General features: G+C 44.3%; 1 protein-coding gene across 2 annotated transcripts in view; it reads left to right on the forward strand.

Annotated features, from left to right (window-relative positions):
- CDK17 (cyclin dependent kinase 17) overlaps positions 1-15364 on the forward strand; it is a 199610-nt gene that overhangs the window by 153466 nt on the left and 30780 nt on the right. For both annotated transcript variants that reach the window (XM_075011569.1, XM_075011560.1), the window contains exon 5: positions 7735-7860. In XM_075011569.1, coding sequence (XP_074867670.1) covers positions 7735-7860 — 126 coding nt within the window. The remainder of the gene's footprint in view (positions 1-7734; positions 7861-15364) is intronic.

Consider the following 15364-nt stretch of genomic DNA (forward strand, 5'->3'; position numbering starts at 1 on the left):
GACGTGCTTACAGCTGCTGGGCCACATGGCAGCAGCGACGTTCGTAGTACAGAACGCCAGGTTACACAAGCGCGGCATGCAGCACTGGCTGGCGAGCGTATACAAACCGGCAGCACACACCGTTCACAGGGTGGTGTCGCCCACGACAGAGGTGCGCAAATCCCTGCAATGGTGGGAAAACCCCAAGAACATGCTAACAGGGGTACCCTTCCACCAACCACAAATATCGGTTTTTCTTACTACAGATGCCTCCCTCATAGGGTGGGGAGCACACATGGGCGAAGAGGTGACGCAAGGACTGTGGTCCTCCACGCAACAGTCACTGCACATAAATATACTGGAGCTCAGAGCGGTGTTCAATGCCTGCAGACACTTTCGAGACCATATACAAGGCAAAGTAGTCGGGATCAGTACAGACAAAACCTCCACCATGTTTTATATAAATCGTCAAGGAGGAGCTCGGTCCCGTGCCTTATATGCGGAAGCAGTCCGGTTGTGGAACTGGTGCATCGCCAACAATAAAACCTTGAAAGCCTCGTACTTACCAGGCGCTCACAATGTGAAGGCAGACCAGCTGAGCAGGCGTTTCACACTCACGCATGAGTGGCAGATCCGTCCCGATCTGCTACAAACGATTTTTCACGCATGGGGTTTTCCCCAGATGGACCTGTTTGCCACTGGGCACAACAAGAAGTGCCCACGATACTGCTCCAGGGCAGGACTGGGACTGGGGTCCCTGGGGAACGCATTCGCGATCTCCTGGAGGGGCCCCCTGCTTTACGCTTTTCCTCCCACAGTGCTGATTCACAAAGTCTTGCAGAAAGCCAGGAGAGAAGGAGCCCGAATGATCCTGATAGTCCCAACGTGGGATCGACAGCAATGGTTCCCCCTACTCCTGCGCATGTCGGACCGTCCACCGATGCCCCTCCCGGTGGCGCTGGATCTGCTCACGCAAGCCCAGGGGTCCATAGTGCATCCGCACCCCCAAGGCCTGCGACTACAAGTGTGGTTAATCCATGGCTCAGCTCCCTAGAGAGCACATGTACGGAGGAAGTGCAACAAGTCCTAGAAAGTAGCAGGAGGGCTTCCACCAGGAAGACCTACAAGCAGAAGTGGACTCGCTTCACGGCATGGTGTTCTACCAAACAGTTAGCCCCCCTTTCGGTGCCTATACCTGTAATATTAGAGTATTTACTGGACCTCAAGAGAGGAGGACTCTCACTATCCTCGTTAAAGGTCCACCTTGCCGCCATTTCGGCGTTCAGACACGAAGAGGAAGGGCACACGGTGTTCGCCCATCCCATGGTTACCAGGTTTTTCAAAGGGTTGGTAAACCTATACCCCCCTCGGAAACCGCTTCCACCTTCGTGGAACTTGGACCTGGTGCTTAGTGCGCTAACGGGACCACCGTTCGAGCCTTTAGCCACGGTTTCCCTCCGCCTCCTTACGATAAAGACGACCTTCCTTCTCGCAATCACGTCAGCTTGCAGGGTGAGCGAGCTTGCGGCAGTTATGGCAACGCCACCCTGCACAGTATTTTCCAAGGAGGTGGACACCATACGGCTGCATCCAGCCTTTGTTCCTAAAGTTTCTTCTGAGTTTCATATTAACGAACCTATTGTTTTACCCTCGTTTTATCCAAAGCCTCATAACTCTAACAAAGAGGCGCGCCTACACCTCCTGGACGTGAGGAGGGCACTAGCCTTCTATATAGACAGGACCAAGTCCTTCCGGAAAACGGATAGACTCCTCGTCTCTCTCACTCCCAAATCGAAAGGAGAAGGTCTGTCTTCGCAGAGAATCTCGAAGCACATCGAATCCTGCATAAAAATGTGCTACGAACTCAAAAAGACTCCTTTACTGGCCACGCCCAGGGCTCACTCCACTAGGGCGGTGGCAGCATCAACAGCCTTTTTCAAGGGCGTTGCGCTAAAAGACATTTGCAGAGCGGCGACCTGGTCATCCTATGACACCTTCGCCAAGCACTGCGCCCTTCACAGGGTATTCCAAGAGGATACCCAGCTCTCGACAGCGGTCCTCTCGGGGACAAGCTGCACATAATCCAATTACCCACCTCCTATTTTGGGTTACTGCTGTGTAGTCACCTAACGTGGAGCACCCACGGGGACACTCGAAGAAGAAAGAGAAGTTACTCACCGTAGTAACGGTGGTTTTTTGAGATGTGTCCCCGTGGGTGCTCCTCCACCGACCCATCCTCCCCGCTTCGGATCTCTGTTTAGTGTTTTGCAGGAGCATCCGAGGCGGTTGGTCAAGGAACTGGCGGGGACCGGATCGCGCACGTGGCCAGGAGCGCGCAAGGGAGCGGTGCGCACTGGCACATGCACGGTCTGGCAGAAACTGCTTGGAAGATCTGACCTGCGGCGCCGGGGCGAGCCCAACACCTAACATGGAGCACCCACGGGGACACATCTCGAAGAACCACCGTTACTACGGTGAGTAACTTCTCTGAGTATTGCAGTATATTGTCAGCCTGTCACAGTCTGTATTTGATTATTGTTATGATTCTTTTCCATTGTGAACATATGACTGAGAATACATGCAATGTAAATTGTGTGGAAATGCAAGATAAGCATTAGGAAGAAGAAAAAATACGCCTTAGTCTTGTATACCTTTAGTGAAACAAGCGGCATGTGGCATGTTTTGTAGATAAATTCAAAGCATGCATAAAGCCAGAACTCTGTTCTCGTGGGTGCACAAACACTTGCTCTTTTTGGCCAGTATTTTACCCTCGAGCAAACTTGAGGGATTCATCTTTTGACAAAGATTTTTCTTTAAATGTATGATCAGCCTGTAGCCTGTGTCTTACACTAGCAAGTTCTTTTGAAAAAGCCGGGTCTTTTTCAAAAGAGCCTGCAGAGCGTCTACATGCAAAATGTGCTCTTTGATCTGAAATCAGAACAACATGGCACTTTTTCCAACGGCCCTCTTCCTCTCCCAAGTGAAGAAGAGCAACTTTTTCAGAAAGATTTGTTTGGGGAAAAATGGTGTGTAGAAGTCCCGGGGGGCCCTTTTTTTCAAAAGAGCAGTCCTCATGGTTCTGGACTTTCCGATCTCTGTCCTGTTCTTCCAAAAGAGGAGGGGCTGTGTGGCCGCTCTCTAGCAAAAAAGCAGATGGATCTTTTGATCCACTTTTTTGTGTGTGGATGTGCTCTTTTGAAAAAAAGTTTTGTTTTTTGTTTTTTTAGAGAGATCTTCAGGAAGAACTTCTTTTGAAAGATCATAGTTGTGTAGACACAACCATAATTAATATATTTTCTTCTCTTTTTGTCAGTTCTCAGCCAATGCTTCTGAATTTATCATTTGGAAGGATAGCCCCATAATCTAAGAAGTTCTCCAGCCTCATCATTTAAAACAAAATTAGACAAACTGCTGTTTGTCTATAATAGTACCACTGGGGGGGGGAGGGCAATCTTAACACCAGACCAGATTACATAGGTTTGGTAAAGTACTGCAAGAAAATAGCATTAAAATGAATTTAGGGAAAGGTCAGAAAAGTAAGTAACTTAACTTTTTAACTTAGTATCTAATGTATACAAAGCTGAAAACTCAGGAGAATTGCTGACACGTTATTCAGTATTGGTTTATACCAAGAAAATCAACAAATATACCAGATCTTAACAACTGGCCTGTTTCAAAATCAGCTTACTGGCCAGTATGTTCAATGATACAATATCCCAAAGAACAGTTATGGAAGAATCATTATTGAAAAACTGTCATCTTCAAAGAGCAAAAGCTGGCATACAAATTGAAGTTAGTTAAAGGTGAAGTGCAAGGAAAATGTCATTACATTAACTTCATAAGATGAAAATTTTTCATTTTTATACAGTATTAATAATCTACATCTTGTCTCTGAAGTCTAAATATTTGATTACTGGGTTTCTGGAATTTAGGAATTAATTAAGGATCTATTTGTCCCCTCTGCATAGTTAGGGTAATCTACTATCATCTTTAAAAATCACTCTGTCTGCGTCTACATGTGCTGCTTCTTGTGGAAGTAGCATGGTAATGAGCAGCCCGGAAGAGTCTAATGAGGTGTGGATATAAATTTCCCGCACCTCATTAGCATATGGCCACATGAGTTGGAGTCCAGAAGAAGCTTTTCTGGACTCCAAAATACCTGAGTGGATGTGCAGCCCATGAGGATCTTCTGGGAGGAAACCCTCCTTCCAGAAGCCCCCTCTTCATCAAAATTGTGGAGGAGGGTTTCCTTGCAGAAAATCCCTGTGGGCTGCGTGTCCGCAAATGTATTGTGGAGTCCAGGAAAGCTTCTTCCGGACTCCAAATCACATGGCCATATGCTAACGAGGTGCAGGAAATTTACATCCACACTTCATTAGCATTTTCTGGGCAACTCATTACCATGCTGCTTCCTGAAGAAGCGACGTGTAGACACAGCCTCTGAGATCAGCCGAATCTTGCTTTAGAAGTTTATTTGTCCATTCTGGAATAGGATGTCTAATTATCTTTGGCTTACCTTAACAATTATAGCAAAAATTCAAAAGATGAGAGAGAGGATGTGGAATGGGCTTACAGAAATGGTGAAATTTATATGATGGTAGATGATTAAAACATTTTTAACATTGTATAATAGAGAGAAGTTCAAGGAACAAAATTAAGGTATTCACAGAATACCTAAAGGTAGATACATAGGTAGGTGTATGTAAAGAATATAGAGAAAAGCTTTAGTAAAATTCATTAATCATTAATAAAAGAAGGGGCAGATAAAAATTTTAAAAGTAAAGCAAATATTTAGGTATTGGATACGTAGCATCAAAGAGGGAGCTATTTATCTTTTCAAATTTTATTTAAACCCCACTACAGTAATTCTGTCAAGTCAATACACCTTCATCACAGAAGAAAGAGAAACGTACTTGGGATTGTTTTGGGTTTTTTTGCTTTTGGAAGTTTTAACACATTGGCTATGTCTACACTAGCAAAAAACTTTGAAATGGCCATGCAAATGGCCATTTTGAAGTTTACTAATGAAGCGCTGACATACATATTCAGTGCCTCATTAGCATGCGGGCGGTCGTGGCACTTCAGAATTGATGTGGATTGCCGCTGCGCGGCTCGTCCAGATGGAGCTCCTTTTCAAAAGGACGCCAGCTAGTTCGAAGTCCCCTTATTCCTATGAGCAGATGGGAATAAGGGGACTTCGAAGTATCCGGGGTCCTTTTGAAAAGGAGCCCTGTCTGGACGAGCCGCGCAGCTGCGAGCTGCATCAATTTCAAAGTGCCGTGGCTGCCCGCATGCTAATGAGACACTGAATATGTATTTCAGCACTTCATTAGTAAACTTCGAAATGGCCATTTGCATGGCCATTTCAAAGTTTTTGGCTAGTGTAGACACAGCCATTGAGTAGAAATTTACTTTTATATGCTCTCTGAAAACATTGCACATAAGCATTAAAATAATGTATCCTTAAGAGATCATTATAATTAAAAAAAACAAGAAAATAAGTGTTTTCACTCATGCTTAACTTATTATTGCTTACATGAATATTGGGTACATATTTCATTAAACAAAATCTGTGTACAGATAAAAAACATCAGTTCAAAATAATAAAAGCATATTTTTGTCCATTTTTGTGTTTTCCTTTAGAAAAAATTGCTGTATATAGAGTTGCATATGAAGTAGGTGGGTTTTGTGTTTGTTTTGGTACTTTGTCTGTCAGTCTTCAGCCTTCACACAAATATAAGCCCTCACTCACTATATATTTTAAGCACACTATATACCAGGTTCACAGCTCAATAAGGTGCATTGAAACAAAGTGTTCCCTAGATCCAGGTGTTAAGAGCGGGGTGGTGGAAGGAGGGAGGGATAATACTTTAAAAGTTTTCTGTAGGTGTTTTATTGTAAGTAAGGTATTGAAATATTTTATTTCCCGTTCTTAACTATAGCCTCTGGAGGTAGTTATTAACCTTTTTTTTTGATCCTCTGACCCAAAAAAGTCAAATAATCATCTCGCAATCCTTAACATCTGCAAAATACTGTAAGATTTGTACCTTAGTAACAACCTATCCGTTTTCAGTGGGTGCTGTGGCTTGTGATATGAATGGGGTGAGAGTTTTTGGACAAAGATTATTTGCTGAAAAATGCAGTTCCATTGGACCTGAAACAGTTCATAAATTTAATGTGAATTCACTTAATAGTTCCAGTGCAAACAAAAAACCCTTGTCCTCTCAATCTAGATCACAAGGTGATTTTAGTGGCAATCCCAAAATGGAATGGTAGTTGTATCTCCTTTGTGACTGGTAGCCCAGTGATTGGACAGATGCCCAGGATTTGGGAGCGGTCTTTGGGGAGACATCTCTGTGTCTCCTTCATAGTCTTTAGCAGTTGAAGTTCTGCTCTGTAATAATATTGGGGCCAGAAAAAGACTGATTCTGTGGGCAGATGGTTAGGGCGTTCTCCTAATAACGTGGAGACGGCTTTAAGCTCCCTTCTCCATCAGGTAGGGAATGGGGCAGAATTGAATCCAAGCCATCCCCATCCTGGGTGAATGTCCTAAATAGCTAGGCTAAAAGTTAAGTACTCCTTGGGGAAATTCTGCACTGCTGAGTGCACACAGAATTAACGTCCCCTGCAGATTTATTGCTTCCCCACAGACAGATTAACTCTCTGGGCTTGTCTACACTAGTCCCCTCCTTCGAAGGGGACATATAAACGAGCCCGGGCAGCGAATAGCAATGAGGTACTGCACTGCACATGCAGCACCTCATTAGCGTAGTTCTCACCACACAATCTTCGAAGCGGCAAGCAGTCTAGCTGCAGGCCCTTTGAAGTACCCGTGTGACTTTGAAGTTCCCTTACTCCCTTTGCAAACAATACACACATTAGACCTTCTCGAAAAGTGGTCACAAGAATAATTATATAATGTCAAGTGTTAAGTAACTGAGGTATTGTACGTTATGGGCTCCCACTTATTTAACTAAGTGCTTCCATGCATGCAAAAACCCCACCACAGACAGTGTTTAAATTGCCAGTGACTTTAAAATTATTAACTGTCAAAGTTGAAAATTATTAAAGAACTGCAAAGCCACCATCCTGATACTTTGTAGAACTGACCTTGAAACTGTTTGAGGATTGTCCTCTTCTTCATTCAGATGCTCAGCAACACTTACTTTGTTGCCCAGTTTCATACTTCTGTTCATTTTGATGAAGTGATTCTGTTCGCCCCAATGGCAAGGTGGGAGCTGAATGGATGAGACTGAAAAACAATTTCTAAGTGACTTGAATATTTAACAAAATAAAAACAGAAGAGCAAGCTCTGAAGTGTAACCTCTCTTCATTCTTCATAAGGGACACTTTTGGTTTCATTGTTTTTATGAAAAGTGATTTGTTTACTAGTTGTGAGTCTACCTATTTTTCTATCATAAATCACTGAAACTGAAAATATTTTAAAAATCTTAATTACTTTTTACTATTTGCTTTTGTTTACCTTTTACATTTCATTCAGTTCTTCCTATGACAATAGATCAGTCAATTTCTAAATGGCTGAATTTTCTGCATTTCCTTTGTTAGCCAGTTGCTTAAGTGGTTGGGTCATAAATGTCAGGAGAATGTAATGTTTTTGAACTCCTTCCCTTGATTTTCTTTTTTAATTGTAGAAATTGTTCAATTGACAATCTTTGCAAAAACTTGTTGTAACAAAACTTAATTGGAACCTCAATTGACCTGTGTCCTTTTGACAAAATTTCCTTATTTCTTCAGGACCTGAACAAACGTTTGTCACTGCCTGCAGACATCAGGATACCCGATGGATATCTAGAAAAGCTGCAGATAAACAGTCCGCCATTTGATCAACCAATGAGTCGACGTTCACGTAGAGCATCACTAGTAAGTTTTTGTTATTTCTGCTTCTGAAACAAACGTGTTCTACTTTAAAAGTATCATTTCCATTCATATCTCCTGTATACCTTGTCTTTTCATGTGATATATTGTTTAAACCACTTTAGATTACAAGCTGCTGAGCACAACCAAGAGAGACTGAGCACTCTGGACTCCCTGTTTAAGTTCACGAGAGAGCTCACTACATAACAGGGATTCACTGAAGTCAGTGGTAAAAGTCCTACTGAGTTTTCAGTGGTACATGTTTTATCCCTAAGTTAGCACAGCCTGAGGGGATAACATACATTCTTTAATCATAGAGCTGGGGAAGTATAGTACTGTAACAGGAAGTCCTCTAGGAATAGTTGCTGTGAAGATCTATGTTACCTGTTCAGCAGTTAGGTACTAATGACTGCTATCGCCATGCACACGCATGCTCACATTCGTGCTCGCTCGCTCGCTCTCTCTCCCTCTCTCTCTCAGCATTTTGTAAATATGATGCTAACAAATGTCTTTTCTCACTGTTATGTTGACATCAGCGTTCTAGATGTTGTTTTGTTTTTAAAGAATAGCTTCATGGTGGTTTTAGGTAAGAAATCAATTCAAATAGAGCATGCAAAATTAAATTTATGTAACTGCTTTTTTAAGTAAGTGTATCCTTTTTTGGGAGGGAAAGCTGTGTGTTTCTAATTGTGGTGTAACTAGTATAGGTTTGACAACATGAACTGGGCTTGAGTCATAGTTCGGTCTCCTAGGAAATGGACTATTACTTCATGTCACATAGGCCATCAAATAGCCATCGGAAAAGTAATAATTTTTCAGTCATTACTAATCTAGTTTGGATTCCCACTCTTGATCCACATAGGAAAGACTTTGAGTACCATTGCCAGACAAGCTGTATAAGGAGCATTTTAAGCAGAAAAAAATCGAAATTATACAGTTCTTTAAATTCTATTTGCTGTTTTTTATTAATCTGCTTGCAAGAACATTCTGTTTTACTAATTAAAGAATACATGATATAGAAGTGAAAATATCTAAAATGCCTTTGGGAGTTGATTAAATTAGCTAGGTAATACCTTTGCTTAAGATGTAAACAGTCTTCCTAAATTAATAATATATATTTCAAAGCCATGAATGTTTTGTGACCTGTTTTTCTCCAAAAAATGAAAATCAGTATGTGAACTAAAACTGTTGTGATACATGTTATATACATATATTAAAACAAAAATAATAGATCAGTCATACAAGAATTGAAAGCTCTGATAATGTATTAAGTTCAAAAAATGATCATTTCAATACTGTGGAGATCATTAACTACTTATTTGAGTTCTTTGGAGTTCCTGCTATCACACTATGAGCAATACCGATCCCTTGTAACATTCTCTTTTCTGAGATATCAGTGTTCTGCAGAAAAATCTGGAGGCTTGGATTATATTTATTCTTATTTTTTCTCTGCATCTAAATTTCATAAATTTCATACTTACTGTATGTAAGCTCTAAAGCAGTCTGATCTAGGATCCTCTCCGTGTTCTAGAATGAAAGTAAGAAAAACAGTGCCCCCTAACGAATATAAGGTGCATTTGAAATGCAGCATTTGTCACAAGTTGTCAGTGTTGTTTTTTTTTTTTGCTTTGTTTTTGTTTGTTTGTTTTATTTGTTGATTTTTTTTCCTGTACTTTAAAGATATTGTCAGAGTTTTTGTGTCTAAAACGAAACGTGCCAGCTGTGTTTTGGTTTGCAGGCATGCGTATGCTCCTTTGTCCTTCCACTCTATCAGTCTGCATTGCTCTTATGAAAAGAAATGAAGCCCAGTTCTCTGAAATTGTGACTATTACAGAGTAATGATTACCATGTACATATGTTGCATCCTGTGTTTTAAAGACCGGCTATAGGCCCATTTTAAATGTCTTCTTTTGGGCCAGCGCAGTATAAAGTGGCCTTTCTGTAAATAGGATTTACCCTACAATGACCTCATTATAGTTACTTGTAGGGATCAAGTAAATAAGTAGAGAGGGAATTTGAAAGGGATGTTATTGAATTAGTGGAATTTTTTTAAAAAATGTAATGGTTGGGTACCACTGACATTATTGCAAGATATTAATTGTTTTGTGCAATAGTTCATTTGCTGTACTAGTGTGTTGACAAATACAGTACTGTGAATGCAATAATACAATGTCCTAGGATAGTGCTTGTGCATTGACTATTAAAAATAAGAGGCTATGATAGAATTTTGAAACCTGCATATTTAAGTCCTGATTTGCAGTCTTGCATTACAGCAAAACTGATAGTGAGGCACGCTCTGAAGGATAAATAAAAGCTTACTAGATAAAAAGGCCTTTCATTGTAGCTATGTCTACAGTAGCACTGAAAATTGAAAAATTTTCTGTCTTTCAAAAGAGTGTGTGGAGCGTCTACACACATAAAGCGCTCTTTCAACATTAGGGAGGGATGCAGGGCAGCTTTGAATTTTGCTGCTCTCTTCCTTTATTAGGAAGAAGGTCCCCAGTGTAGATGTTCCACTCTTTTGAAAGAGGAGTCCTCCATGTTGGTGGCCTTGGAGGACTGCAGAGACACCCTGCCCTTCTGCAGGAGGGCTCTGCGGCGTGTGCGTCCCGCTGTGCTTAAAGCCCCATGGTCCAAGAAAGTGCTTTGCAGGAAGCTGAGAATGAGCTTGCAGCAGCTCAAGCACGAACTCCAGGAACACTCTCCACGGACAGCCCAAAAAGAAGCAGCAGTGGCCAGCAGACAGCCTCCAGGGGTGCCCAAGGGCCACCTTCCCCAAACCATTTCAGGGCTCATAGGACTACAGGCAGCCCCCTAAGAAAAGGGTGCCTTCATGGATGGAGCCCAAGCTACAGCAACTGCTCAGGCTCTGAAAGGAGGAGGAGGTTTTGAAGGAAATAGGTGTGGGGGGGGGCAATTGGGAAAATGCGGCTATGTTCATTTGTCTATCAGAAGAACTTGCCACAAGAGGCCAGTGTGCCTCCGCCCCAACCAGGTGTGCAGTAAAGTAAAAGAGTTATGGCAGCGGTAGGCCAAGGACAGGGCCGCTGCCAGCCGACCAGGTGCAGGTCCTGCGACTTGTCCCTATTATAGGGAGCTCCTCTGCCCCCGAGGGCCCAAGGAAACCCCGTCTTCAGCAGCCCTGCTGGACACAGCATTGCACAAGCCACACCACACTGAAGAGGAGGAGTCTGGAGCAGACAGCCACCCGACGGAGCCTGAGACAGAACCAGCCATTAAGGTCTCCAGTGATGAGGGGGACCTCATAATTGACATCCCATCACGCTCCTCCAGCTGAACAACAAACAGTCGGGCATCAGCGGACCATGCGGAGGGTTCCCCCAGTAAGTACCCAGTGGGGCACACACTTCAGCACGTTGGGCAGTGGCACCGGAGCTGCCAGCAAGCCACCCACATACCTATTGCACCCTTGCTGGGCACGACACAGTTCCTCCTGGGACAGCATCACAAGCCGTATGTGCAGGGAGTTGGGTGTGGGGGTGGACCATGAAGGAATGGCCAGGAACCCCTACAGACAACATCATGCACCAAGGACGCCTGGTGCTGGAGGGGAGATGGTGCCCGCAGAGGGGTTGGGGGCACAGCCCTCCAGCAACCAACAAGGGACTGGTGTCTTCCTATCCATCCTTGCAGATGCGCCAGAGGAGGTCTGGGAGGCCCCCGAGACAATGGGCTTCACATCCACGAAGAGGAGGAAGGGGAATGGTCACCACCCCCTGCCCCCCCCGGAAGAGGAGCTCATGGCCAGAGGTCGAGACAGTGGGCTGATGCCACAGAAGCACCTCATCGGCTTGTGGAGGTTGCTGAGCAGTGCCTCCAAATGGACTGTGGCCAGTGCAGTTGGCAGAGGGAGGAATGGGCAGACCTGGTGGGGCACCTCTGGGATGTCACTGAGGTCCTGAGGGAGCACACTTGGCTCCTCAGACAAATTCTGGCCTCCCCCGCCACCCAATCCCACCCAATGTCCCTCCCACGTCACACACGCTCCGAAGCAGGCCCCTCTCCCCACCCTCATAACTCCCCTGCATAGCTCGATGCTGCCAGACCACCCCCACCTCTCTGTGCTGCCCACCACTTCACAGCCCCACTATGTACCCCATACCAGAGATGGGAGGGTTACACTGGGCCGATATAGCTCATGAACATCCACCCCCACCCCAGAGCAGCACACCCCTCACTCCTCCTGGTTAAGTTCCCCATTACCAACCCATCATATTCCCCCCTCCCTCCAGCTTAAGTTGCCCCCACCCCACCCAGAAGATTCCCTCTTCCCACCTCCTGGTTAAGGTCCCCAATTCCTCCCATCCCAGTTCAGGTTTCCCCCTCCCCACTAGCAGTGAAGTCTCTCCCGCTCCAAGTTTCGGTTCCCTACTCTCCAGTATGGCTCGAGTTCCCCCCACCCTTCTCCACCCACTCCCCCTGCACACGTCAACCTTGTATATAGAGCCCAGATTCACAGAAAACACGGGTGTCGTGTCCATCCCACCCAACCCACATAAGTGTCCATAAAGCGGCCCTTGCTGTCCACCAGTGCCTGGAGCTCTACTGAGTGGTAGTCTTTTCTATTAAGGTACATTTCAGTTCTGTGTTCCGGGGCACAGATGGGGATGTGTACCCCATCCAAGGCACCAAAGCAGTTTGGGCCAAGCACTGCGAATCCCACGACAGCTGCATCCACACCCCTCACATGGATGATCCTGATGGTATGCACAACCTGCATGGAGAAAGGGTGTGCAATGTCATGAGGGCTTCTGGGGGCGCTCCTGGCCCCCCTCTTCCATGCCCCTGCTCCCTTCTGTCAAGGTTTCCCCTCTCCTGGGATACAACTCAACACTCCCTGTGGTGCATATGTGAACTGAGCATGCCTAACTTCCATGACAACAGCCCCAGTGGTGGCCTTGTCCACTCCAAACTGGTGACCCACAGACCAGTAGCTGTCCAGAGTGGCCAGCTTAGAGATGGTGACCACTACCCACTTTTTAGGAGGGAGAGTGTGGGCCTCATGCAGGTGTCCTAGAGAGTCAAGCCGGGGATGAGCCAGTGGCATAGCTCCTGGAAGTTTGCTTGCTCCTTCTGAAATTCTGCAGCCATCGAATGTCATCCCAGTCCCCCAGCACAAGTTGCTTCCACCAGTCGTAGCTGCTTTGGTGGCTCCAGAGGTGCCAAGGCACTCAGGGGGAACATCAGCACCATCCTGGGTTGAGCAGTTACAGGCCTCAAGTGTTGGGGGTCGACCACTGGAAGAGCTGGAGGGCAACACTGACTACCCTGGACACGTGGCTAACCAGGGCGTGGAGGATGTCATTCTGCTCATCATCATCATCAATAGCCGTGGGCTCAGCGCCCGTTTGTGTCTGATGCCTCTCTCACTATTTCCTTCCAGCTTTCTCTACCCAGTGCTGAGTGGCTTAGTTTCTGTAGACTAGCTCCGCACTAATCTACTACATCATCTATCCCTTCTCTGTGGGGTCTGCCTCTCCTATTGGAACCATCTGTTATGCTAAATACTAGGGTCTTGATTTTTCGTTCATCAGTCATTCTGCAAATATGTCCAAATAGTTGTAGCTTCCGTTTTATAACCTTCTACAGCAGGTTCTCTTTCGGCTGTATCGTCCGATATAATTCCTCATTGGTGACCTTCTGCATCCATCCTATTCTCAGAATCTGTCTGTAACAACTCCTTTCGAATGCCAATATTCTTCTTTTCGAATCTTTCATTATCACCCATGTCTCACGTCTATACAACATGCTACTGAATACACACATTTTCAAGATGCCCAGCTTCATTCTTAAGCTAATTGCTTTGCTTTTTCAGATCTTATCCATCAGCTTCAAACTCGCTCTTGCTTTTGCTATTCTAGTCGGTATTTCCTTTTTACAGTCTAGATCATATGTTATGTTGCTCCCCAGATACGTGAACTTCTCTACATTTTCTAGTTCAATGCCATCTACACTGATCTTCTTTCCTATTTCCTTATCTCCAAATACTGTTGTTTTTGTTTTATCGATGTTCATAATCAGTCCATACCACTTCCCTTCGTCGTTTAACACCCGCACCATTTTCGCTAGCTTCTTTTCATCTCCCTGAATGGTAACTATATCATACATGAACCTCAAGTTGTTAATTCTTTTCCCATGCAGATATCCCTTCTACCTCTTCCTTGATCTTGCCCATCACTCTCTCCAGATGTGCGATGAAGATACTTGGCGATATTGGATCTCCTTGTCTCATACCTCTACTTATTTTAAAACAACTTCCCAACTCCCCGCATGTTCTTACCGCTGCCTCCGCATTGTCATTGATGTCTTTCAACAACTGTATTAGTCTGCTATCCACTCCGTATGACTCCAATGCTGCCCAGGTCACTTTCTGATCTATACTGTCAAATGTATTTTGAAAATCAATGAAGCAAGTGTACATGTTTTTGTTCTTTTGTCGAGCTTTCTCCGCTATCAGCCTTAGTGCCAATATCTGCTGTATGGTACTTCTGTCTTTTCTGAACCCTGCTTGCTCATCTGCTATATGTTCTTCTATCTGCGATCTTAATCTCTCTGCCAGTATCATCATCAGCACCTTAACTAGATGACTTGTTAAGGCAATCGTTCTGTAGTTCTTGCACTCCAATGTACTTCCTTTCTTGGGTATTGTCACTAGCACAGATCTTGTGCCTTCCCTTCTTTCCATGCTATATTACATAGTCGGTGTATTTCCTGAATCACGCTTTCTCCACCATATTGGATCATCTGTCCTGTGATCTTATTATTTCCAGGGCTCTTGTTGTTCTTTAGTCGTTTCACTGCTTTTTCTACTTCCTCCTTTGAAATATTGGTCTCTCTCTCGATGCTCAGGGGAGATATCTCTTTCAATTCTTCAGTCAGTCTCTCTGAGACACTCGGGTCCAACTGTACTTTGTATAGATCAGTGGAATATCTTGTCCATTGCTGCACAATCTTCTCCCTGTTCATGAGCACTTCTTCGTTCTCATCTTTGATCGCCATCTGCTTTGGTTGCCATTTCCTATTAATATTCTTAAATGTCTTATACACCTCCCTGGTCTTATATTCGCCGTAATACCTTTCAAATATCTTCACATTGCTGCTCTAACAATTTCTCTTTATCCTTTCTGGCTGCTTGTCTTACCTCATTGCATTTCATCCTATATTGCTGTTCTGCCACCTCAGAAACATCTCTTCTGATCTTCAACACTCTTTTCTCTTGAACCGACTTCAGTGTCTTCTGGGTAATCCACTTCTTATTGATCTTTTCTTCTTCTGGAACAGTCTGCTCAATTGCCTCTTCTATAGTGATGGCTATCCCTGCGACTCTCTTATCTAGGTCTTTCTCTGTGGTGATATTCTTAATCTTCTCTTCGAGCGCTGTTCTGTATGCATTCCTTGTTTCTTCCTCACCTAGCCTCACCACATCTCTTCTTTTCTTAAACTGCGTCTTACATTTTCTTTTGAGTTTTATCTTGATGTTTGCAATCAC

Source organism: Carettochelys insculpta, chromosome 1 (assembly GCF_033958435.1).
Source record: "Carettochelys insculpta isolate YL-2023 chromosome 1, ASM3395843v1, whole genome shotgun sequence".
In the NCBI taxonomy this organism is placed as follows: domain Eukaryota; kingdom Metazoa; phylum Chordata; order Testudines; family Carettochelyidae; genus Carettochelys; species Carettochelys insculpta.